This window comes from Bombus huntii, chromosome 11 (genome assembly GCF_024542735.1).
Source record: "Bombus huntii isolate Logan2020A chromosome 11, iyBomHunt1.1, whole genome shotgun sequence".
Lineage (NCBI taxonomy): Eukaryota > Metazoa > Arthropoda > Insecta > Hymenoptera > Apidae > Bombus > Bombus huntii.
The window spans coordinates 5444236-5470024 of NC_066248.1; the positions used below are offsets into that span (position 1 = coordinate 5444236).

The 25789-nt window shown below is 34.0% G+C and overlaps 2 protein-coding genes across 9 annotated transcripts in view; both read right to left on the reverse strand.

Moving 5' to 3' along the window:
- Positions 1–12436, reverse strand: LOC126871261 (protein tramtrack, beta isoform-like). Of its 6 annotated transcripts, none has more exons than XM_050629859.1 (7): positions 12006–12436; positions 10041–10233; positions 9466–9718; positions 9217–9333; positions 2238–2500; positions 1820–2170; positions 1–1738 (listed from the first exon to the last, which is right to left on the reverse strand). In XM_050629859.1, the coding sequence occupies exons 2-7, from the start codon at positions 10164–10166 to the stop codon at positions 1130–1132; spliced, it is 1719 nt and encodes a 572-aa protein (XP_050485816.1). In that variant the 5' UTR covers positions 10167–10233; positions 12006–12436; the 3' UTR covers positions 1–1129. The 6 variants fall into 6 exon arrangements, with proteins under 6 accessions (XP_050485816.1, XP_050485821.1, XP_050485820.1 ...); XM_050629864.1 differs by having other exon boundaries at positions 9858–10233; positions 12006–12413; XM_050629863.1 differs by having other exon boundaries at positions 9801–10233; positions 12006–12413.
- A 5520-nt stretch (positions 12437–17956) lies between these two features.
- The window catches only part of LOC126871263 (putative fatty acyl-CoA reductase CG5065), a 43423-nt gene continuing 35590 nt past the window's right edge, over positions 17957–25789 (reverse strand). For all 3 annotated transcript variants that reach the window (XM_050629867.1, XM_050629870.1, XM_050629871.1), the window contains exons 2-6: positions 22963–23734; positions 22011–22259; positions 21407–21756; positions 20665–21261; positions 17957–20063 (exon numbers count right to left, since the gene is read on the reverse strand). In XM_050629867.1, coding sequence (XP_050485824.1) covers positions 19922–20063; positions 20665–21261; positions 21407–21756; positions 22011–22259; positions 22963–23172 — 1548 coding nt within the window. In that variant the 5' untranslated portion in view covers positions 23173–23734 and the 3' untranslated portion in view covers positions 17957–19921. The remainder of the gene's footprint in view (positions 20064–20664; positions 21262–21406; positions 21757–22010; positions 22260–22962; positions 23735–25789) is intronic.

The window sequence follows — 25789 nt, forward strand, 5'->3', positions numbered from 1 at the left end:
TATCGAGTTATCACTTTATTAATTTTGCAATTTTATTTAATAATAATGAATTTTTACGATTAACGCATGAATGTATTTGATTTTCATTAATGTATTAGTAAATTCAGACATCTTATTCCATACAATGCCTACGTACATATTTAAAAGGATATTATCAAAATAAACAGATTTCATACAACATAAATAACAAAAAATATTAACCCGTTGTACTGTTTATCATATTATACTGCAAACGACCATGAAAATTAACAGGTACAACTTTCTTTTCAAGAAGCTATATCCTTTTTATGCTGTTAGCATATTTGTGATTAAAATAGGAATAGGTAATCTCCGAATTTTCATTAATGATTCAAAGTGATTTTCATTAGATTCAAATATCATTCGAATTTAAAATAATCGATCAATTTCTACTTGACTAATGAAATCGATCTACGATTTAAAAAAGTATAATATAAAAGTTTTGTTCAACAAATAAATTAAAATTGTTTGACAACGTAGAAGTCATATATCGTATTCGAATCTCTAAAAACTATGCAAGAAAAGTAGTTATAGGTACTCTTGTAAATATATGTAATTAATTAATAATATTCACTTAAATATCTCTCTCATACTTTCTGGCATAGTTGTTTGTATAGAAATATCAGTTTCGAACAGTGAACTTGAAGAAAATACTCGAAAGGTATACGTAGCCGCTACGATTCATACGGTAAGTGATAAAAATAGTTTTACTTTTTATCGTTTACGTTCTATTTACAATGTCGATGAAATATTTGTCATATTACTCTGAGAACAAACGGTAAAATCTCGATATATGTATAACTTCATGTTGCGTTCCGTCTGATTAAACACAAATAAAGTTAAAATTGCATATATTGCATAATGATTTAATGCGACGATAGATTTCATAAAACACTATCACAAAAATAATATATAGATATATGTATATATACATTATTCTCTCTTGTATTAATTTCGAAGAAAAGAGGAAACCATTGAAATCAATACTTGATTAACAAAATAAAAGTCTCGTGGCAATACTGGATAATTCCAAGAATTTGTTAAAAATCCGAAACGACGATCTTACTCCATTTCCGTCAAACAAACCAAATACTGAATTCAGAACATCTCACTAAACCGGCTTCTTTTCTTTTGAACATTCGACTCCGTCTCCTTCACCGATCTCGAGTTCAACAGAACTATAATCCTCCCTAGATTCTTCTTCTTTGCAATCTTTGTTCGAGGCTGTATCTGTTTCTTCGACTATGTCTTGTTCTTGTTCTAAAAAGTCCGTAGGTACAAATTCCATTTGATCCTCGCTATCGTTTATATCGGGTGGGTCGGGTATCTCGCAGAAATGAATTTCTCTTTCGCCATCGGTAGCCTCGTTGCCACCTGGATCATCTTCCTCGTGTAAACTCATGAGTTTGTCAAAATTCGACGGAGTTGAACTGTCCTCGTTATTTTCGGGGAACATTTCCGTAGGACTGAGAGGGATATCTAGGGGTTCCAACTTAACCGTAGTAATCTGTGACGGTGTAACAGGTCGTTGTAAGCGTATCTTTGTAAAGGGTTTTGGCTCGATTGGTTCCGAGTGTTGTCGTTTTTGCGCGCGTTTAGGACTAGAAGGCGTAGAAACTCCAGAAGTGGAAGGTTTCTCTTTGGTCTCTGAAGCGCCTCGAGGAACTTGTTGAGATACTACCGGTTTCGATTGCGGAATAAGTAAAGGTGGCTTTGGATTCTGTCAAAAAAAATATGCTTTGTAAAGACTTGTATCAACGGAATCTTAGATCCATTAAACAATAAAAAAAACATCGTTCACCCGTGAAGAAGGATTTGGACCGGCTAATCCTTTTACTTGTAAAGCCTCAGCTGCGTTCAACAATTGTGGCAGTTTATCGTGGGCGACGTTTACTTCTCCGCGGTACATGAATTTGACTAGTGCTTCTACCTCCCAAAATTTAAGATCCTTCATTAAAATGATTGGATGCTGACATGGGTTTTCGCGTAATAGATCAGCGAGATAATCACTGCATGCTGACAGTATCATTTTATGACATTTCAACGAGCGGCCTTCGCAGGCCAGGGTGACATCGACGAACTGTTCAGAATCCAATAAAGATGGGAAACTGTTCTGCATGTTGCTGTGATAACTGTTCCATCTTAAACAAACCTAAAAAACAAAGATATTAAATATTTAAGTTATTGCTATAGAAACTGATACGTAATAATGTCACTACCTCTGTAGGCTGTTGGTGTACGATATTATGAGGCACTCCCTGATTTATCTGTCGGGGTGGCATTTTAATGGTCGTAGGTGCAACCTGCTTTACTTTTAAGGGTATTGTTTTTAACACAAGAGTCTTTGGTTGTCGTTGCTGCTGTTGCTGTTGTTGCTCTGATATAGGTGCTGGTGCAATATTTCTAATATGAGATCTTACCAAGGACTGCGCTGCTATTCTTATAGTCTTGCCTGTTGAATTGGTCTGAGGTGATTGTAGTACTGTGAAAAACAACTATTATTACTTTCAGTTCATGAATATAACTACTACAGCTTATGAAGATACAAATAGTTCATGTCCATTCATGTTCATTAAAATGATTCTCCAGAAAATATCAACAAGATACATTAAAAATGCATATATTCCCCAGATTGTTCATTACCCAAGTAATAAAAAGTCCTCTGATTACAGAGATCCCAATATTATTCATATAATAAATATAAACCATATTTCAAATCTTATCTTACATAAACTCATACACACTATAGCAATAACCATTAACAACTTTGATACAATTATCAAATTACATACTATCACTCTCTTAGTATGGAAGTACTAGCAAATGATCGAATCATTCAGAAACCACTCTGATCAACTTCATATATGAAAAAGTAGAGAAAAGTGAGTATTACAAGCATTATTTCCCTGAATTCATCTTGGAATTTAGGATTATTTACATCATCTTACTGCAATGTAATTGGCTCAGTCAACAATGCACTACTGATTCTGAATACTTGTACTGTTAGATGCTTATAACTTGTTCCTTATTGTGAGTGAATTACTGGTCATACTGATGAATTACCAAGATGAATAGAGCTGGAATTAATAGTGGGACCAAATTATGGTATTAAGTATATAAGTATTATGTGCATTCTCATAAATGTATAAACATCCACAATATAATCATCAGTTCGGCTTCTGAAAGGTTCGACCAACAACTATTACCGTGATAGCGAGTGCCAATGAGTCTGCCACCGTGATGTACCCTGAGATGTCGATGAAGGTTCGTTGTACCACACTGTCGTGGATTTGCCCCGCCTCTAACCACCACTGCCCCACAGATTCGACACAGTGCACGTAGAGGATCGTTAGCACACAGATCAAAATGTGCCCAAACCGCGCTTGGGTTCGTCATAGAACGTAGACTACGTGCATGAGACCGAACACGATGTGCTGCACCTGCATGCCTATTGCTGGACGACGAGGGCGATAGAGACGGCATCTCGACTGCCTCCAGGTAGGAATCCTCCTCGTCCTCGGGTTCCTGCTTCATGGCGACGTCCTCAAGCCGAATGCCCTCCACGATATCCGCGTTGGAAGACGTGATGACCTTCGCGTGGCAATTTCGGTCACGTTGACGCTCCTGCAGGAGACGGCGGGTAGTCAGCTTCACGGTGTCCTTGCAGGCCACCAGTACAAGCCGACCCACCGTCGTAGCCGTCGTGCTCGTATTTGACTCGCTGTTTTGTCGATCGCCAATTCCACGCTGATCGTATTTTCGTTCCAATGGCGTGTTTTCTCTGTGGGACGAAAACGCGATACAGTACTGCCGCGTTAACCCACTAAGAGCCAACGTTGCGTTAATGCAACATTTATGCAATTTTTATTTCAATCAATTTATATTATTAAATTTTGGTTTTTAACATTGTGGATATGAAGAAAGAATTTCAAGGGTTTGCTTGGTAATTTTTTCAGCGCTATTTTGTCCACATGTATTCTACGAGTTTATGAAATTTAAAGAAACTGAGATATTTGTAAAGTTATGATAAGTGATAAATCATGGTTCGATACTTAAACAGGTATTGCGGCTATGAAAAAAGAATTCCGTGAAATCCATGGTGCTAAAATACCAAGAAGGAAACTTGTTTTATTAACGAATTTTAAATCTCTCTTCTTAGTTTGGATAATGAAAAAATGCTAGGTAAAACATTTTTTGACTAAAGAGGACAGGGTAATGCTCCACTAACTGACCACGAGTCGGAACCTTATTTCTAAGAGATACGTTTCTTCTCCATTAAATGCGAATAAAATAGAATACCTGACATATTCGTTTATTTTACATAATTACGTAACACTAGAAGCTCAATGAAATTATAATAGTTTCGCGAAGTGATGGAGATAGCGACGGTCAGTTCATGTAGCAAAATGGTGATTAATTAATGCAGAACTACTAACATGGATATATATGTAAAATGAATAAATGTGTCAGATATTCATCTTTCACTCCCATTTAACCCATTAAGGACCAAGCTATGAAATATAGCGTAAAAAAGTAAATAATATACAACACTAAAAAATGCACAAATTTGAAAATCTGGAAATCCGAACATTTGAAGATCTAAAAAATCTGAGAAGTTGAAAGGTTGTTGAAAATAACAACTTTAAAATAGTATGTCGTATTAACGCAATATTGACTCTTAATAGATTAATGGAGACGATATTTGGGATTTCCTAGATCTACCTCTGAATAATTGGCCAAATAAGGTTCCCATCTCTGGCTAGTTAGAGAAGTATAGATGTACTCTACACTCTACACAAGACATAAGACAACATAAAGAAACGACATTTTCCCGCGTTAATTCACAAATCGACTACTCGTAACAATATCTTGGCATCGGCGTCCTAATCATACTTTTTCTTTTACTTCATAGACGAGCGAGAAGTTGAAAAATAAAAAAGGAAAGATGTATGGCATTATATTGTAGATTAATTTAAATTAAATTATGTCAATACCATGAATATGTAATTCGGTTAATCACTACTATGCTCCTGTTACTACACATCTGTTACATTACACTCATAAATACAATACATATGAGAACAAAAAGAAAGATATTCAGTCCACTTCTTTACTGAAAAAGTAAAAATTCGCACATTCATGATTTTGACACAAAGAAAATGATGTGATGGTGAATAGTGAGTATATCTCGGTTGTAAGTGAATCTATGATGATGTTCGTTGATTTACCACGTTTGGTTAGTCGAGAATTATCATATCATGTAACCTATTTCAAACATCGAGTAGAATGAGAAATTAGATCGTAGGATCATTATCCAATAAACAGATGATGTTGAATTCTGATTTCTGACTGTGCAGAATAATTTTTTAAGAGAATAAGAATAAATAGATGAAAAAAATATTTTCCTTTATTAAACTCTATTCAAAATAATGTATTTTTTATATCATGTTAAAAAACCTTATAAATAATAAAATACTCCTGATCTACCAATATAAATACCATAATTAAATTTGAAAGTATTAACAAGTATAAGTAAATACATTTCACAATCCTAAATACTAATACAATAACAATAACACACAAGGTGTTATATTCATAAAAAGAATAAATATTGAAATACTATAATATATGATATAAATTTTTCGGTATAGTGAGATACTGTAAAAAAAGCGCTAACGATAATCATACTGAGTAGATAAAGTATACATGTATATAGTGCGTTCACGCACTATCTTTCTCGTCTCTGAATGCCTCTCTATTACTCCCACTCCTTTTAGCACACCGTATCATCACTCAGTAGACGACACACGGATAATACGTATTAACGATTTATCCGATGAGAACGTGCGATAGTATACCACACGTATATTACGCAGGCCAAATCGATATTGCATTGCAACGTGTTAGTTGACACAACTATCAAAAAAAGGAAGAAAAAAGAAAGAAGAGAGAAAAAGCTTAGTTCGTACGTATGATCGAAAACGATCTAAAAACATCTACGGAAGTTCTACTCCATCTGCGAAGTTCCTTTCTTTCTTCTCTTCTTCTCTCTCTTTCCTACTTCAATATCTTCCCCTCCCTCTCCCCACCATCAAACCACGTTTCCCGTCTCATATGCTACGTTCCCTCGATCCTTCTCTCTTCTTTATTTTCCCTGTCTCTCTCTCTCTTTCTCTTCCTCTCTCGCTCCTTCTACCTTTTTCGCATTATCTTACTCGCTCTTTTGTTCTTACTCAGTTCTCCCTCTCCTTCTTGCCTCCCCGAAGAACTCTCTTGAGCGACTGACTATAAAATGGCAACCGTTGCGGCCAAGCACGATATCGAGTAGCACACGCCGCTGCTACGTCGTTACGTTTACTCTACCTCTCTGTGCTTTTTTTTCCTCTCTCTCTCTCTCTGTTTTCGTCCCTCTTTTTTTCTCTGTTGTTCGTTACGGTGTCACTTAGACTGAATCCAGTTCGTTGGTCGATTCGCGGCTACGAACCGGTTCGATTTTCGGTATTGTGCGCCGCGTCAGAGAACCGTTGTACCGACAACGACCACGCGACAATTTATCGACCCTCGTACGATATTCCCAGGAGTGATATTCTAAACTACACAAATGAATTGCTCGATTTCTCGTCCAAAATTCTCCCCTCTCACTCCCTCTCTCACTCTCTCTCTCTCTCTCTCTCTCTCTCTCTCGATATTTCTCTGCTCGATCAGATTCTTACCAAAGATCAACACTGGTTTCCTATCGCGTTATTCTCGGCGTGTCTAATCTCGCTGGCCCGTGTAAACGTCTGACGATTAAACCGGTATTGGGATACGATCGTCCGTGAACGACGACACAAGGAAATAATCGCCCAAAAATCTGCTTCTCTCTTTCTCGTTTCTTCTCTTTCGTGGTATACGTCGAAGACGTACAAATATATATGTGTATATATATATATATATCTACTCGTCGCGAATAGGAAAAATTGTCGAATGTTAGAGAGTTGTGGCTCGTGTAGGGACGCGTTTGTATTTCTACTCGATCGACCAAGAATCGCTACTAAAATCCGTGCGAGTTTTTTTCACGACGCGTCTGGACGAGTAAGGCTCGCTACGAGAGCGGAACGATTTTCCCCGAAGCCGAACCCGGGAGTGACTAAAATCGAAATCGGTGGACGAACAGGGGCGCGTCAGGGCGCGCATGTGCGACGGCGCCGCCGGTCGTCGACGCATATTATCCGTACCGTGTTTCGTGTTGCTATCGTGTGCGCGTTCCCGGGTCTCTCTTCGCTAAGGAATTACTAACCGACCTGATCACGTTCGACTCACTCGAGCCTCGTCCGAGCGAATTCTCATCGATCGGGAGCCGCTTACCACAGCTCCCTTTTTCTCGCGCGCATCTTCAAGATGCCCGCCATCTTGGACACACTGTACACGCAAATTGAAATGCGTCTCTTGCCCATTGGGTCGCGTTCTTTACGCGGTAATTAACCCTCTGAATACGGACTTTGAAATAGAGCTAGGGAGATATTGATAGTCACAATCTTCGATAATTATCGATTACTTTCGATAATTTAAATTCCACGAATTTTTCTAACCAATGAAATCTATGATAGAATTGGTAGTTAAGAATTACAATCTGTCATCTGATAGTTAGATTTTGATTGACTTCTATTTTGAATATTATGAATGAATATATGCTAATAAATATACAACAAAAATATCGAAATTATCGATAATGACAAAACAACATCGATTGTTTTAGATAGCGAGGGTTATCGATAATAATCGATATGTCGTCGGTATTTCGCCGTCTTCACCATGAGATCTACCACTTGAGCGAAAAATGGGAAATTATAAATAAATGATACTGTAAGAAAAGCAGATAAATATTCCTCTGTGTTTTGTTCTTATTTAGTTTTACTGTATCTGTTGTATAAAACTGTTACATTATGTATAAAGCGAATATTGCAAATATAAACGAAAATAAAGTTAAATGCAAACAGAAATTTTTCTCCTCTTATTTGTTAACTCGTCATTTTACGACTAACATAAATAGTTTCTGAAACTTCATGCGTTATTACTTTAGATTCGGCAGATCTCCAATGATTTGGCTATAGAAATGCAAGGATTGAGAACATATTCACACTGATGGTTTTCAAGCGATTACTTTACCGCTACTGTGTTTCATTTTAAATTGTGAGCGGTTTTATTTGTCTGATTAATTATTTGCACAATGATAAAATGTTTATTAAAAAGAAAACGAATTACTCTATAAATTAGTGTAATATGATATTTATCACACAATATATTCTCCTATAGTATTTATTAGTAACTTCATAGTTAAACAAAAATAAAGTTAACGATCCAAACGATTGCAGAAATAATGAAATAATTACAATTTTCACAAACATTTCGAATTTTATGTTATATAAAAGACCGCCTGTATGTGTGAGTAAGTGTACGTAAGTATATATAAAATAACTGTTGGCTATCAATCGCGCGATAATACTCTCGCCTGATTTTAGACGAACGATCGCTAACAATAATCTGTTTTTGAATATGTAGGATACTGCGGATTTATAAGCAGCGATTACGCTGGGCATTAACATTAACTCAACAGAATGAATTCATGTATTTTCTACGTAATTATTAGTCCTGACTGATTGAAAGATTCAATTCATTATAGTCGTAATGCTAGTCTAAAATTATAGATCTAAAATTATATATTGTATAAATTCCCAAACACTGGAATTTATGTATTCTTAGTCGTTTTAATTAAAATTAATATTTATACGATGATTTATATGCTAGATAATTGAACACGACCACATATATTCAGTCTTCTTTTTATAGTAGAATCATTTGTACATCTCATTGTAAATGTAAATACGAGTTACAGTGTTTAATTCGTTATAACTTTCCAATTCATTCATAGTAATCTTAAATCGGTAGCTAGAAATATGAATCTCTGTTTTTAATTGTATCTAATCACTCTACTGATTTTTCTATTCCCTATTAATCTTCTGGAGAATCATTTAATGACTTTCATTAGTGTCTTAATTTAAAACACAATAATTTATTAAATAACATATCAAAAAGAATTATCCACTCTACACAATACTATATAACATATAACAAACCATTTCCAATATTGGATTTCCAAGATTGGATTCTGATTATTAATAAATTATTAACAATTATAAAAGTCTTCAAAACACTTACTTTTCCTGGCTGTAGCTCGCGTCTTCGGTCTCCTACCTTTCTGTTCTAGTACATTATTCTCCTTGTGAAGCACTCGTTGTGGTACGTTCATAGACTTGACAGTATTTCCTTCTACGTCTACGAAACACACAAAGTTTAAACGTGATATTGTGCATTATGAAAATATCCCCTCAGATGTATTTTTGAAAATTCAGGCAGGAATCGATAAACGAGCTAAATTATAATCAATGGAAAAGTTGGTGAACCTACTTGTTAACACGCTAGGTTTGCCAAGAGCCAAGTATCGTTTCCTGGCAATCTGAGCGGCCGCGAAGTCTGGCTTATGATTGTGCTCCATACGCACCCTTGGCTTCGTCCAACTCGTGGTAGTGATAAGACTGCCTCTACAATGCATAGTTCTGCGAACACATCTCCATCGGATATTGTACGGTTGCTTCTTGTGCAATGTATACATGTAACCGTGGTGAATTAATTTTGGCCCGCCTTTATTCGATAGTACAACCTGCAGAGTTCGGAATCTTTAATTAGACGTTTCATGTTCTATAGTCATATGAAAGTACTATTAAATATAAAATTAAATATACTTAGATCTACTTAATTAATATGTGATTGTTACGATAAATACAGTCGTGTTCAAATACCTTTTGCAGTCATTGTATATGTTATTATATGTATATTACTACGAAACAGTTATGTAAATATCCAGTTACATTTGATTTTTTGATTCGCATAATAGTGAAATAATAATTGTATTTTATACAAACAATTCTAATTATTTAAAAAACTTGATAATTAAGTGATTCCTAAATTCTTTTATTTTATACTTCTGCTACGTTCGGATCATCATCGCTAGAATTCCCAGCAAGAACGGACGATGTGGAAGCTTCTTCCTTGATCTGCGTTTTGTTTACGTTGGACGCACTTTTCACGCGTTGTGGCATCCTGCTCATTCTTTTTTTATTTTCCCCGGTGCTAAGTACTGTAAACTCTCAACGGCCTATTTTTCCTGACACTGACCTGAAAAGATAATTAGCATTACTAAAAAGAAATATTATTATATCTATATATATATAAGTAATCTAATTTCAATAAAGTGTTGTATTTTAAACTGTATTTTGAGTACACATATTATTTTTCTTTTTAATATCAAACTCACACTTCATTAGTAATATTTATATATTATAAAAAGACAATTATTAATACATTAAAAAGTTCTATTGAATGATAAACAAAACTTATTAAATTATCAAATTAATTTACTACTAATTCACATTTTATTTGAATGAAAGGTTTATTAAAAATCCTGTTTATGACATATATACGTATATTAAAAAAATTGCAATGAGCGATCAAACTAACTTTCATTTCATTTGTTTCACATAAAATATTAAATTTATCAAAAATTATGTTCTATCATGTACAGAATAAAGATAGCGACGCGTGCCAAGCTTCACTCCCAAATTCAGACGCGATTCTTCGATCTGAGGCTTTTGCACGACCGTCGATCTCGAGCGATATACCGGCAAAACGATTTGCGCAATTGCATCTGTTAGCTCGGCTTCTATTACTGTGAAATCGCCTAAACGTCTCCATACCTATGCACGCGCCAAAAATAGTACGGAACAGAGAAATGAACAGAGAGTCTATAGAACCTCGGAAATCGTGCGTGCTAGAAATTTCAGTCTGCCTCGTGTTCGTCCGCGGGCTGACCATTCTTTTTTCAACCTCTGCCTTCCTTATTTCGTCTATTTTACACTTCGCTTTCGGTTACATTGTTTCGTTTGTCCAGATCTAAAATTGCATTCACAGCGAAGTGTGCGGAGAAATCGTCCGTCTCGAAATTAATTGGAACAAAAATAATTGTAACAAATAAAAAGATTGGAAATTGATTGTAAAAAATCAGAATTTTCGTATTGTTCATTTTATTATTGATTATTGAAAAATTAAAATTATTTGGAATATCTGGATCCGTAATAAATTAAATAAATTATTGAAAGAGCTTATCTTTATAATAAATGGCGAGTTCCATTCGAAAGAAGATAAATGTACACATTGCTTAGATTGCGTTTCTATCTTATATCACTGCGAATATTTAATTTGTCCATACTGTCTCTTTTTTATCGGATATGTTTGCACATTTATTGCTTTTTTGCGATTTTCTAATATTATTTTTGTCAACCTTTTTATGTAACTATTTTACTTCTCATTATTCCGTATTACTTCATGGAAAGCGTGGAAAAATACAAGATAAAAGTTGGTTCGAAGTACTTGTCACTTCATTGTACCAATATCAATATTGATGTCTATACATGTCACTGTTCGAAAATTTTATTTAGTTTGCTATGCAAAGTGTGCAAATTTGAGACGTGTAAATTTATAATAAAAAGCACATTAGTAATCAATGTAAAAAAATCCGTGCGTCATTGAATGTATCTCTGCTGCAATTTTTACTTTTCGTTTCCACCATTTTCGAACTAACGCTACCGGTAAACACGAAAGTAAGAAAATTCCGTAGAAGTGATCTAAACTCCTTTTTCTCATTTTTCAGAAATATAATTTCAAAAGAGTATAATATATAATAATATAATAAATAAGTTATAAGAAAGAAAATATATTGACAATAGAAACTTAAACAAAATTATAAATTAAAAACAGCCGTGGCACAGCCTTTCTCAACATCAACGAACGCACGGTTGAAGAATTAAGATGAAATTTTTATTTACTCAGTCGTCGAGAAGAGCAACATTTTCTACATGAGTGAGAAGTATCAAAGTAGCAATAATACTCACGTGTTGTCGATGCGTAATTCTATCACAAAATTCGTAGGAACGTTCAAAGTACAGTTATATATATGTACATTATACATACATAAATTGAGAAAGTAACGAGTACAGAGAAAAAGAAGGAACGGTAAGAACTCTATCGTTTATTCTATGAATCTAATCGCGATTCTGGATCTGAATCGAGATGAATCGATATTTAGGTAACGAGCGTGATCACTTTTGCCGGACAGGCTGCCTTATAACCGTTTTCGCGGAAACTACTGAATGGTCAACAAAAATGGCGAAACGCTAGTGATTGGATTTTGCGCAATAAACGCCGCACTCTGGAGCAAGGAATATGGCACCGGACAAGCGCAATCAATGAACGGCACTATGGCACCCGTCTGTGGTTTATTCACGCGCCATCGTTTCACACTTTTACCATTTACGCACGGATGGCGCTTTCCACGAGATCGTTACTAAATTATCTCAGTTTTTGTCTGTCTTACGATGTTACGTGTTACGCCACGATTAGCGATTAAGATCGAAGAGCAATAAGCGGTAAGCGGTAAGCGACAATCTTTTATCGCTGGTTGCTCAGCTGCTATATATGGTCTATTCCATATATGTAGATCTATAGGTTTGATTTAATTTCTGTGGCTCAATCGTCACTTGTTTTGTCACCCTGTCGCTTATCGCTCACTGTTTGCCGCTTACCACACTTTTGTATAACGGTCTTTGGTTTATTAACTAGTGTCGATGGGCGTCAATCTATGAAAAGATTGACAATAGCCATACGTTCATGTCTTTGTTAAGACGACTATTCATTCATGTTGATTGTAGATATATATATCTATACAGTATAGCATGTTTCAAGGCGACACAGGATAACTTTTAATTTTTCGTCTGTCTTCTGACATTACATAGCCTTATTAAGCGGCATCAATGGAGTGAACATCGATCTATGGAAAAAACTGACAGTAGCGACGCTCTCGTATTTCTGCTAAAACAACTGTAGATACATGTATATACCAATGTATACATATATATATATATATATATATAGTATCTCAAAATATGTGGAGAATATTTGTAGGGTCAGTTCTAGATATTGAGATAATGAAAAAAATTTCATTGCAAAAATTAAATTGTGGGAATTCTCGTTTGAGCTTTTTTTGCAAGTTGCAAACAATTTTATTTCACTCTAGAAATATACTCGTATGGTAACTTTTCTTGTTATCTTATGCTTCATGTTTCTTACTCTGACAATAAGATTCATGAGCTGAAATAAATAGCATAGGATCTGGATAGGATTCTGATTGTTAAATTAGAATGAGAAACATGAACGGTGAGTAAAATAAGAAAGTTAAAAGTATAATTGTTAAGCCACAAGGAATATTTTTTAAATTACGAGAAGGATGGAAAACATATTTAATTTAAAAATCAAATAATTTGAAAACATAAGATTAATTGACGGTAAATGTGCTGAATTTTGTGAATTTGCTGAAAACGTGACTTATTATATTTAAAAATATACAATAAAATTTCAGTAACTAAAAACGAGGATTGTTTCAGCCTTTGAATAATGAAAGACACAACATAGGTTAAAGTGCAAAATAACTTAATTAAAAACGAACGCAGCTATACACGCTAAGCAATTGGCAGCATTTGGAACAATTATTTGTCTATATTATTAAAGCGAATCTTCAAAATTACTTATTTTACATAAGGATTTCAAAGTCAATTTGCTGGAAAAGAAAATCTCATATAAAGTAATTCTATTCTACTTTTTCGACTTATTTTTTATGTAGAATCATTCACTTCCTATAATTGTATCATAATTATTAATGTATACAGAACATCCTATATATATATATATATACATATATGTGTATATTGTGAATTCATCATGATTATCGATTCTGTAGTAACATAAAAATATTTGTTTTTCATGGAAGAGTCGTAATGTAATGGTCGTGGAAATCAATACGCATGATAAGACATTCTGGATTGGTAAAATTGGGAACATTCGTATCATCGTAGATAAAAGCCTGTAACTATCCGCAATGATCACTTGTATAGCACAGGAATACACATATGTATATCAAGATTCATTGTGTTCTGAATCTATAATAATCTTTAAAAAAGCTAAAAAAAAATGCTTTTTATTTATCCTATACATAATAAAATCTCCCAAATATTTAATTGCATGTGCTCTTAATATGTTGTATTGCATGTTTAAAAAGTACAATGTATAGTGCTGTAAAATATTGAACAAAATTTATGTTGGAAATGAAGTATGAAATATTATAAAACAAAGCTCTTTTTTTGGTAAATTTTATTTGCTACATTTCAACACTCCAAACGTACCATACCATCTTTCTTTTTTTTCAAGTATGCTCATTTTTTGTTTTTTCTTCTCAACACTATTTTGATACGCGAAATTCGATCCTTCACGTTTTACTACATTCTTTATAGCATTTAAGTACTATACGATCGTGTTGTGTTGTTCTTACACCATCTACCCGTAGCAATTCGTCCTTTTCTACTTTGACTTGACCGATTCCAACGCGTATATTACTATCTGATTCTACTTTTATGTTTATCCCTTCTCTTATTTTATTTAGAATCTTCGTTCGCATATTTTTATCGTATATTTATATTTTCTTTTAATGTAAAGATTTGTTAATTTAAAAAACCAATGCAAAAGAAATATCATGTGCTAAATTATATAACAATCAATTTTTGTAATAAAAATAAGAGACGAAGAGCGTTTCGTTTTTTTTTCATTAATGTTTTCGTGCTTCAATATTTTACATTAACAACGTAAATTTGAAAAATGAAAAATAATAAAAAGCTTCGAAATATAATTTGTAATTCTATAAATGTTATAACTTTATGAATTATTCAATACACCAGCGAGACTGTTTCTTTGAATTATTTTTATTAACCGTTTCAAAGGGTATGTTAAAAGATTCGTTTGTAATGGTTCATTGTTTTTAATGTAATTTATAGAAGTACAATATTAATTAAATCGATTATATTAAATATTGTTTCCTTATATGCACTATGTAACCGAATAACAATATAGACAAGACTAGCAGGCGGTGACCTTCGGTAGCATTACTCCTTCACATAGTTTTTCTTTCTTCCTCGTCTTTTAGTCATTTTTTCAACGCTGTATTCGATCGACTTTCCTTTCACAAAGGTTTATTCATTCCTCTTCTCTTCCCTTCCTCGTTTGATGATACTTTCCTCGTTTTCTCTCTCTTCCTAGCATATGTAGTATGTAATCTTTCATTGTTTCTTGGCAGCATTTTTGAACGATGGATAATAAATATCGCAATGAAATAAATATCAAAAGGAAGCCCGTTCGAACTTAAGGACACGAGATGATCAATTTAAAAATATCATATGCTCTTTTCAGAAGAGAACTGAAGGAGAAGTCGGTCCTTCTAGTCGAAAAAATCATATACGCGTTTTCAAAACTGGCGGTTTTAACATAACCCTCATCCGTCCCTCATTTTTATAATTTAATGTGTCTCTCGTGCGTCAAACTGACACAATCGTAAAACATCAATAAAATGAAATAATTAGTTTTTCTCCTTATCGTTTACACACATTCACACTAATTCTCCTTCACAAGTATCGGATTTCATTCGCACGTGTTCTACTTCGCATTGCTTCGATATTACTGTTCTTAGCTTTGTCTCGCGACAAACAGAACAAAAAGAAGACATAACGCCTCTTCTTTTCTTTATACCCATACGAAATTTTAATACTCAAAGCTATGCATGTCTAATTGCATTCTGAAGGGGATGTACAGTGAATGCATGATTGTTGTGCAACAATAACAAGGCAATGAACTAGTCGTCAATGGACTTGATCAGAACTATGTGTGTCAGATTGACAGATAGGGCCCTTTTTCTAACAAGTGTTGTCACACCCTTTTATCGCATGTTTTGCCCTTAACAATACTAAATATATACATATACATATATATATTCCACGTTAAAAAAATAAAAATCACAAGGTCAGATCAATTTTCTACAAATAGCGGAATAACATCATCTTTCACGTGAAAAATGTGTCAAATTGACACGAGGTACGGATGAGGATTAATATAATCAATTGTTTTAAAGACACAGGCAACGAATGTAGTATTAAAAAACTTTGTCATGTGTAAATTTGCGTCACATGGGATTTAGTGTTGCAGAGAAAAGATTTTTATTCATAATTAACCCTCCACGGACCATTTCATATAATTTATTAACTTATAAATTTCAATTTTACCAAGAAACATTTGTATTCTCTAACAGTTTTATTTTATATCGTTTAAATTAATAATCAGATAAAAGATGTCACAGAATGGGTTATAGAGGGTTAACGAACATAATTAAAATCTGTGAAATTATATACGCTTTATGCAAATTCACCGAGGGCATTATTGAAATAAACGTATCAAATATTAATTACCAAGCACACATTTTCAAATTTCTCTATTATGTTGATAGCAATATAAAAACGTAAAGATGCGTATGTATATATGCATATCTTATCGAAAGAAGAGCGTTGGAATGTGTATTGTATATACACAGGTTAATGCAATAAAATATAAATACAATAACACAATAATATACATAATTATATAGTATATAGAACATATGTCGTTACGGGCATAGCGAAAAACACGCGAATATTTTTCTGGAGCATACGAATGAATAACAAAAATGGATGCATCAAATCATCGTGCATACATATAAAATTCTTTTCACGCTAATCATCGATAAATTCGTATATATACAAATTTGTTGGCTCTTTCCGCCTATATTTAATTCTAATGTAATCACATTGGCCGATCGGCCGCTACTGGAAGTGTTATCGTATATGTATGCACGTGGAAAAGTTTATCGAAACAGAAAAACGAGTTGCCAATGCCTTCAAAATTTTAGCTTTGATAACATATTGTGGATGTTATAATACACCTTAATATACCTACCGATATTTCTGTATCTTGGCTCACGTTTGGATGATAAACGTTTTAAACGTAACCATTTTTCCAATCGGGTCGTTACAATCTTTTGCCTACTGATTTTCCTTCTTTTTCTTGAAGAAACGCTTGTGTACTTTGTAACTAATTTATGGTTTTATTTTTTGTTACTATCTTGCTTTTCGAACAATTTTATTTATTTTATATTAATATTAATATTTCGCTGTGGTTGGAGTTTGAGCAGTTCAGAGAATAATTGGTTACTTCAATTCCAATAGTATCAATGGTGAATATTTATTGAAATTATATTTCTTGTTCAAAATCGTTTAAATTTTTAATTAGATGATGGTAGGGTCCTAATAAAAACTTTTGAGCTCCTGTCTTCTCTTGTCTTTAAGTTTCCGTCTTCCTTTTTAGGTTAGACCTCTAATAATAAACGCTTGGTATTCTTGATGGTTAGGGTTTGCGTTAACATCTTGAAGACTTGGATAAATGCGTTGTGTCTGTCTACCGATGGCAGATTTGAAAAACGCTGTATGACATGTGATCTTAGTGTGTTGAGTTCTACATTGGTATTCTTGATTTACAGGAAAACGTTTCAACGCACTTGATCATGAATAAAAACAATGGGGTAATCTGTAACGTGTTTTGACAATCTTCTCCATTACAATGATTTAGCAGTGATCGTATTACATTTGTGTCAATTGTAACAAGCTGGATGTTTTGGCACTCGTCAATGTCCTTTTACATCTTCAATTTCACCAAAAACGAAGCAAATTATTCGTACAAATGCTCGTTTTACACATTTAGATTTATTATTAACTTAAAATTTTAAGATTCATATATATGGCTATATATCTTATAGGTATATGTTATAGCCTTATAGATATATACTCATAAGGAATATACCTTATATAATAACTTATAAATAATCTTGATAAAACATCTTGAGATAAGGAAACAAGGAACATTAAAATAAGAAAGGATATATCCCAAATTTCATCTATTTGTTTAATTACAAGAAAACAAGTAAATGTACTCGATAAATTCGAGCTAACTTAAATATATCAAACAAAGCTATAACAAGCGCATTTTCCATTAAATGTCTCCCTTTTTTGTTTTTACAAATAATCCAATTAAAATAACAACAATAATTAAACGCATACGAATAGTTCTTTTTTTTTATACAGAAATAGTAATTATACACGACCACCCAAATATCTGGTGTGATCGGTTTGGAAACAGTAACTTGGTTCGTTGATGGTGAAACCGAATGATGGAACCGAGCGTGTGCTTCGACGTAAAATCATTACCAAATATCCATCTATGAATCTTACGTCGCAGTACAAATGAACGAACAAAATGCCAGATCGCGACGACACAAAGGCACGACGAATTTGTAACTCCTCCAACTGGCATTAAAAATGTTCCTTTTCGATCATTTCGACCATTTCGAGTCTATGCTTTGTTCTTCGTTAACAAAGTAGTAGAACTTATTTTGTAATTCCAAGAAAAAAGAAAAATCATGTACCACGCAGACTCGAAAGGATTCGATGCTAAATTTTGAACGTTCAATCCTCCCAGCTTTCGTACTATACATATAGTTTTACTGTATTACAGCTTATTACATTAAATCGTGAAAAAGTTCACTCTAAGGAAATGGTTGGGCGTCTAAAAAAATCCCTGCTTCTGAAAGGATTAAACGATCTTTTACAGGAAGGAATTTTTCACTACTTCTACACATCGTAAAAATTATGAAAAAGGAAGAAATTTAGCGGGCGTTAAAATCGTTTGGCAATGTTGTAAAATACATACTCGCATAATAATAATCTAATCGCTTCGATTTATTTTCTACGATTAATGTTAAATCTGTTTCTCTTTCCTCCTTTCTTTTCTCTCAAATCTTTTTCTCCGTTTTGGCAAAAAAGAAATGAAGCAGGACGTGTCCTCTATAACGCAATACACGATAGAATCTTATTGCTTAAAAGATCACAAAAATTCACTGGAAGATTGAATCGATTACTTAAATTAAATAGTCAACCAATAAAAGACACATTATACACGATACTGATTACTTTTCAAAATGTAAAAATACAAATAATTTGTCCTTTCTTACGCATCTTTTATTTCTGATCACCAAGATATAGTGATGTAAAGAGAGATCCCGTAAAAAGAAACATATTTAACGAAATACCAATGAAATCACAAGGTTTTATGGCAAATGTCGAATAATTTCGAACAGTATTCGAGCTGCCGGCTCACGGAGTTCTCACGTCGTATAATTTCAAAATCGCACTTTACGATATAACTATCGTGTAGTATGATTTAAATGTAACAGACCGATAAAAAGTATCAAGAATTAAATCTTTCAGCAACAAACTTGTTCGAATATTTCAAGTGTCTCGTCACCACGGATCAACGATATGCGAAATATCGATATTCAAGAACGGAACTCCTTTTTGAGACGGCGTCATGAAAAATACACGACACAGATAAAAACGTATGGTCGTAAATATTTGAACTTTCTTTTCCCTTTTCTACCGTTGAACAAAAAGACGACGTATTTACTCAAGGGTGGTTACACTCTTTCTGTTCAGTTTTAGGAGTTATAACAAAGTGACTTTTATATATAACTTCGAAAGCTTCGAATGTACGTCTTATCATCCGTGTGTGTGTGTTTTTTCCTTTTTTTTTTTTTTTTTTTTTTGGACCAGTTTCGTAACTGCACCTCTCTGTGGAATTGATATCTCTAGCGAACGCTAATTTAATTATGAACAAATAGAAACATCGAAAAGGCCAACCGATGGGATGTTTGAACATAGCGATTGCTCGTTGGAAACGGCGAGCAATGAAGTCGGAGAACAACTCGCACCATTAGATTATGCTTCTGTACGATTAGTGGTTGTTGTTTGTTATAACGCTTTTCGCGATCCTCAACCAGCGTTCTGAGCCGTCAAACAATTATACGGCACACACGTAACACCAGAGACACCAATGAATAACATGCGTTTTGGGTCACGGTACTTCGAAACAACAGAAAACGCAGCAGTACTAATAGCACCCCGAATTGCACAGCTTTGTGAATCCAGTATAATCTGAAACAGATTATATCAGATAGATTAGTATCATAATATATATATAAAAGGATAATTTCGAGATATTTTCTAAGTTAAATACGAAGATTACAAGGGAAAATATGATAAGTACAATTTAGTTCATTTTCTAGTTCTCATTTAGTGTTTAGAAAAAGGCGTATTTCGATATGACATAGCTGAAAAGAGGAACAGCCTATTCGACCTAAAGACATAAGTCTTTTAGCAGTAGATAACATAATATGATATTCAATGCTTTTGAGAAATTGGTATTCTTTATGCCGAATAATTAAATATTCTTTAATTTTATAACCAAATTTAAGAAATGGACAGTTTTAATAATAGGTGATTGATTGACGAGGTATTGAATTTCAAAATGCTTTCATATGTAAAGCGTTTTTCATCTATTGTCTTCGTATGCTTGTATTACGTTGATTCTTCTAGTTAACGATATTAATTGTATCAAGACATCGGAAGGATTAAAGTGTATTAAATATGATCAAATATACATCTATATAAAAATAAGTTTGCAAATAAAATCACATTGTAATTGATATTCTGTATTTTTTAGATTTCTATTTTTGTTATCATGAAGATTACTTACTTCTTAAGGTGTACACGAGCAGCTGGCAGTGTGTCCGGGTTCTCCTTGAGGAGGAAGTGCCGAATTCCCAAAATATAGTGTTCCAAGTATGAAGCCCAGTCAATTTGTCTAACGTCGAATGTAAATGTCTGGCGGTCCTCGAGACTAAGCTCTTCGTTTAATTCTCGAACATTATCATCTTTGAATATCCATTGTTGCGTAGTAAAGTACTCCAAGTATTTGGTAGCTTTTTCAAGTTTCGATTGTAATGTGACCATATTGGCCGTCTTGCCCTTCAGTCGAAGAGTAAAGTCTAAAATGTGCGCCGGTACAATGTGCTGGATGAGCATGCATATTTTGTTCACTATAGCGGAATTGTGGCACCTGCCACCTGGGTACCAAATCACATCGTTGTATGGGTGCATTCGGCTGTACTTGAATGACAGTTCAACGAACTTCCTCCAGGTGATTGGGTTCTGTTGGCCTGTGCAGCAATTGTATATGGGAATCGTCTTCGTGCGATTCGTCGCGGTCTTCCATGCCGCGACGATCATCAAATTGATCACTATGTCGACCGGCACTATATCAGCTACCATTTCTCCCCGGCAAAGCATAGTTCTGCGATGTATATAACGAATGTTTATTTATTAATAACAGAGTCAATCATTTCAGTTATAAAGTTTGTAAAGAAACAAAGAATTCACTGAATCTTATATTGTTTATTGGTTTAACTAACATAGAAATTACTAGGTTCCGAGCTTACCTGAAGAAACCTTTGCCAGCTGCGGCAATAAGACCAGTCGGTCCGTTCCAATTATCTAACCATCCGGCAACCGGTTCTCTAAACGATGATAGAACTATAGTGGGTCTCACAATTGAAATCGGTAAATAATCAGATTCTGCTTCCAACATTCTTTCCGCTAGGGCTTTGGTAAATGTATAGGTATTCGGTCGATTGCCGATCAAAATTGGTGTTATATCGTCAACCATCTTGTCATCCATCACCTTCGTCAAAGCGAATATTTGTTCTGGTTCCGCTATAAGAGGATAGATTTCTTCAGCGATGTCCTTACGGTCACAGTTGCAATATGCCGTTGAAACATGGATCAGCGCCTATACATAAAGACATAAAGATTAATTTATCTTTGCTACCCTTTCTCTTCAGTCTTACTTTAGAAAAAAAAAAATAACACAGATCCCTAATCGTTACATTTTATAGATTAATAAATTAAATATGTCAGACTAACATAATAATTAATAATAATTGTTCAGGGATTGAAAGGTAAAGAGAACTACTTCGTCACACATAAGAATGACATGTAAGGGCGTTTATATTATAATAGACTACAGTGTACTACTTTCTTTACCTCTAAATTTTGCATACGGTGACACAGATTCAATAGTTGTTTAGTGCCGACCATGTTAATAGTAACCGAAATCTTGAGAGCCTCATCAAACTTCACAGTAGCGGCAGAATGAAAGACGACTGACACGTTTCTTATTAGAACGTTCTGATCAGATTCTGAAATACCCAGTTCGTGTTCCGTGATGTCTCCAGGCACGGCGATTACCTTCAGAAGCTCATTCGGTGCGTCTCGACGTAGTTTATCGAACAGCTGCGAACATTTCATTACGTTAATTTTTGTTATTTAATGGGAAATAAAATAACTGCAAAGAGACATTAGGTTGTTCAACAAGTTCACGGTTATCTTCATCGCAAATTCCTATGAAATAACGAAACGTTTGAACAAATACTGCTCTTAAATGGATATTAAAGGGAGATCTTCACGGGCTAAACCGATCAACTCCGCTGTTTATTAATTTCTTACTTGAAAATTCCAATTTTCAAGAGAAAGAAACGACTTAAATTTCCATAAGTTCATCTACTTGTAAGACGGAAAAAAGTTTCCTGTATTTTGCACTACTTAAGGTAAGTTGTATCATATGGATTAATGTTAATTCTATGAAAACATATCCCTTTTAAATTGTTCTTCGTTACGAATTTTCTGAACAATCTAATACATGTCCGGTATATTGGAATATTTTTACAATACACGAAAGCCTAATACAAGAATAATAATAAAATATGAAACAAAATATTTCAAGCACATTGTATTTTTTTTTAGCATTCAAGAATAATTATGTTACGATTTTGTTGATTGTTACGACAAAATAACGGGCAAATATTTTTAACTGAACAAAGAAAAACAAATACGGTGCAAAATAAAAATAAAAAAAAAACGATAAAATCTGAATTTTCTCTAGTTTCGAAAATAGGAAATACTTTAATTAAGGAGAAAACAATGCAGTTGAACACACCGGTCCATTCAACAGTGCCCGCAACCTCTGGTGTGCGTCTTGCCCCTTTTTATTTCTTATCAAGACATAAATGTTCTTTATTGGACAAGATCTGAGCAGTTTCTCGACAAGGACTTTGCCCATAAATCCAGTAACGCCAGTCACGAAGATGCTTCTATCCCTGTAGAATTCCTTTACGGACGTAGTCTGACTGCCACTTATTGTACTCATCTTGACGCGTCTACTTTCTTCTTCTCTTTTATTTCTTCTTCGTTCAAAATACAATAATTCTTAATTAAATTCTTATTTTCAATAATATCCAGAACGTTATATATATACGACGTTCTATGCTGTCTTTTCTTTTGGAAGCTTCTTAAGAACACCTCTTCTTCGATTATTTCCCTTTTCCTCTTTCTTTCTTCTCCTTCTTCTTCTCTCTCTCAATCTTTCTCTCTTCGGCTTTATCTTTGGTCTTGATACGATCTTTGATACTTATCTTTTTTTTTTTTTCTTAAATGAGATATAGATCTATATGTACACGTATATCCTCCTTCTTTTTCTTCTTTTTTTTTTTTTTTAATCTTCTGTTACTTTTTGACTCATTCGTTTGCGACTGTACAAGTTAGCAGAAGAAGAAACGCAGCTCCCCTATAGATGGGCCAGAGTTTGAGAAAGTTGCAACGATAGCTAGCACAGGTTCACACCGTTCCACGGGTTTCCAAGTGGGTTACGAATGGATTTTATTTCTGGTGGAATCATTTCGTGCCTCCTTACGACCACGGCATACACTTGGCTGTAACAAAAGCGAACAACGCAATGTTAGCAACGTTTGAGACGCGTCTGTTTCATTTAATTCAGCAATTTAATTGGAAACGAAAGAAGTTCAAGTGGCAGCCAAAAATGCAGAAATATAAAGACGCGTTGAAAATACAGAGTAACTTTGGCAAAATTAATTCGATGAATATATTTTGCAAATCTGATCACGTTTCTATGCATTTTTGCATTACCATTTCCTCTGTCATAAAAGAAACGATCGTTCCTGGTTAGCTACTATGAATTTCCTAGTCAATCCATTCAGAACTAAAATAAATAAATTTTTTTTTATTTTATTTCTTAAAATTACAATCAATTCTCGCGTTGAGAATTTTCAGCAATTAAAATAAATTAATGAAAAAGTATTTCGAGAATTTGCTCGGTATCTTTCCGTCACTTTTACGTTACTTACTTCTTTCGCTCAAATTCCACGATATGAGGAAGTTCGAGAAAATTGAAATACTTCGTCCTTGTAATAAATTACTTTTCTCAAATTATAGCTACTCCGTGTCAGCGGTTCGAACGTTATTGCTATTTGTCAGACAAAATCTAATTAAGAAATGCGCCCCACTAGCTTGAGGCATACACTGTAAAATTTCTAAATTTCTTCTATCAACTAATATATATCGATCATTTTCAGATAACTGTTACGAGCGAAACTTGATAACGTACTTACGACCATCTAGGCAGTTGTACGATAAAGTGAAACTCAAGGAACTTATCTTTCCGCGAATTCTTTCGCTCGATCAATCCACGATGTTACAATTGAACAGAGTAATACGATGAAAAAAAAATATTTCGAAAGGAGGAACACGAGCGAGTTGCATCATTCGTTGCTCGAAACTATTCGTTCCAAACTTTTCAAGTCTATTCGTTGATATACCGTGTGTCTCGCGCTGTTCGATCGAACACAGTAACGATAGAAAACCAAAATTTTATAAAAATAAGCTTATAATATAATGCAAGTTTAAATTTGTTAAAAAATAGTAATTGTTTAAATCTTCGCTCGAAGAAGTTTCTATAATCTGAATTATCCATCAGTAGAAGAATTACGAATGATTACAATTTTCCAGAAAAAAAAAGAAAAAAAAAAAAAGAAAAGTTAAACGGATCTATTGCAGTCTATTAGCGCAGTAATGATGATTAGATAGCGTTTCCTCGACTATGTTTAGAAAAATACAAATTCGCATAAATATCCGTCGTTTATCAATGGGAGATCGCGTAATGGGATAGTGACGAATAGTTAGAAGATCCAAAAAGAAACATAGACGTGCAGATAGTAGCTTGTAAGAGCATGATATTACAGAAGATTTAAACGTTCAGTGGCACGTGTCGTACGATCTCGTATGATGTACGCTGAACCTTCCTTTCAAGCTTCTATTCTAGTGCATATAAATGAAGTGACAGTGTGTAGTATCGATGCACGTAGCTTGAATCGAAGACTGAACGACACAGAGCGACATTGAATGGACGCGTGTTTAACTTTTGCTTTTTATTAGCTTACATTGGCCGAATAATGCGCATTCAAACGTTTTATTTCTAACTAACGATAAAAACATGGGAATTTAAACGAGCTGGCAAATCGATTACTGAACACGTATATATCTGTTCCACAACGTTAAAAATGACTTGTGTCACGCGAACTTTGTTTACTAGTTCATTAGGAAACATCATTCGCGAGTAATATTGAATGATAAATGAATCATGAGTAAAATTCGTTATCAAAGTCACAGATATCCTATTGTTAATTATAGCAAGACGAGAAACATTGATCGAATCCGTTCAAAAAATTAAGTTACAGCGACAGATATAGCAAAAGAGTGAACAAACACCGAAACCCCCTAATCACTGGACTACTTGATACGACGGACCAGATTCGCAGGTTGAAGAGGCACTACCCGCTAGACCTAAACGCTAGATTCAATTAGTTATCTAAATTAAGTAACATTTACTTATTTATAATACTTACTTATAAATTATACCTATCTATAATAAGTATTAACTTATTATAAATAATCAGCCGTGTCACTGCGCC

Bases quoted from the DNA above. Each gene is read 5' to 3' on its own strand.
- LOC126871261 (XM_050629859.1), bottom strand. From the start codon at position 10,166: ATGAGCAGGATGCCACAACGCGTGAAAAGTGCGTCCAACGTAAACAAA. The intron at 9,719-10,040 runs GTATAAAATAAA...CGAACTCTGCAG, and splicing joins ATGATCCGAACGTAGCAGAA to GTTGTACTATCGAATAAAGG. The intron at 9,334-9,465 runs GTAGGTTCACCA...TGTGTTTCGTAG, and splicing joins CAAACCTAGCGTGTTAACAA to ACGTAGAAGGAAATACTGTC.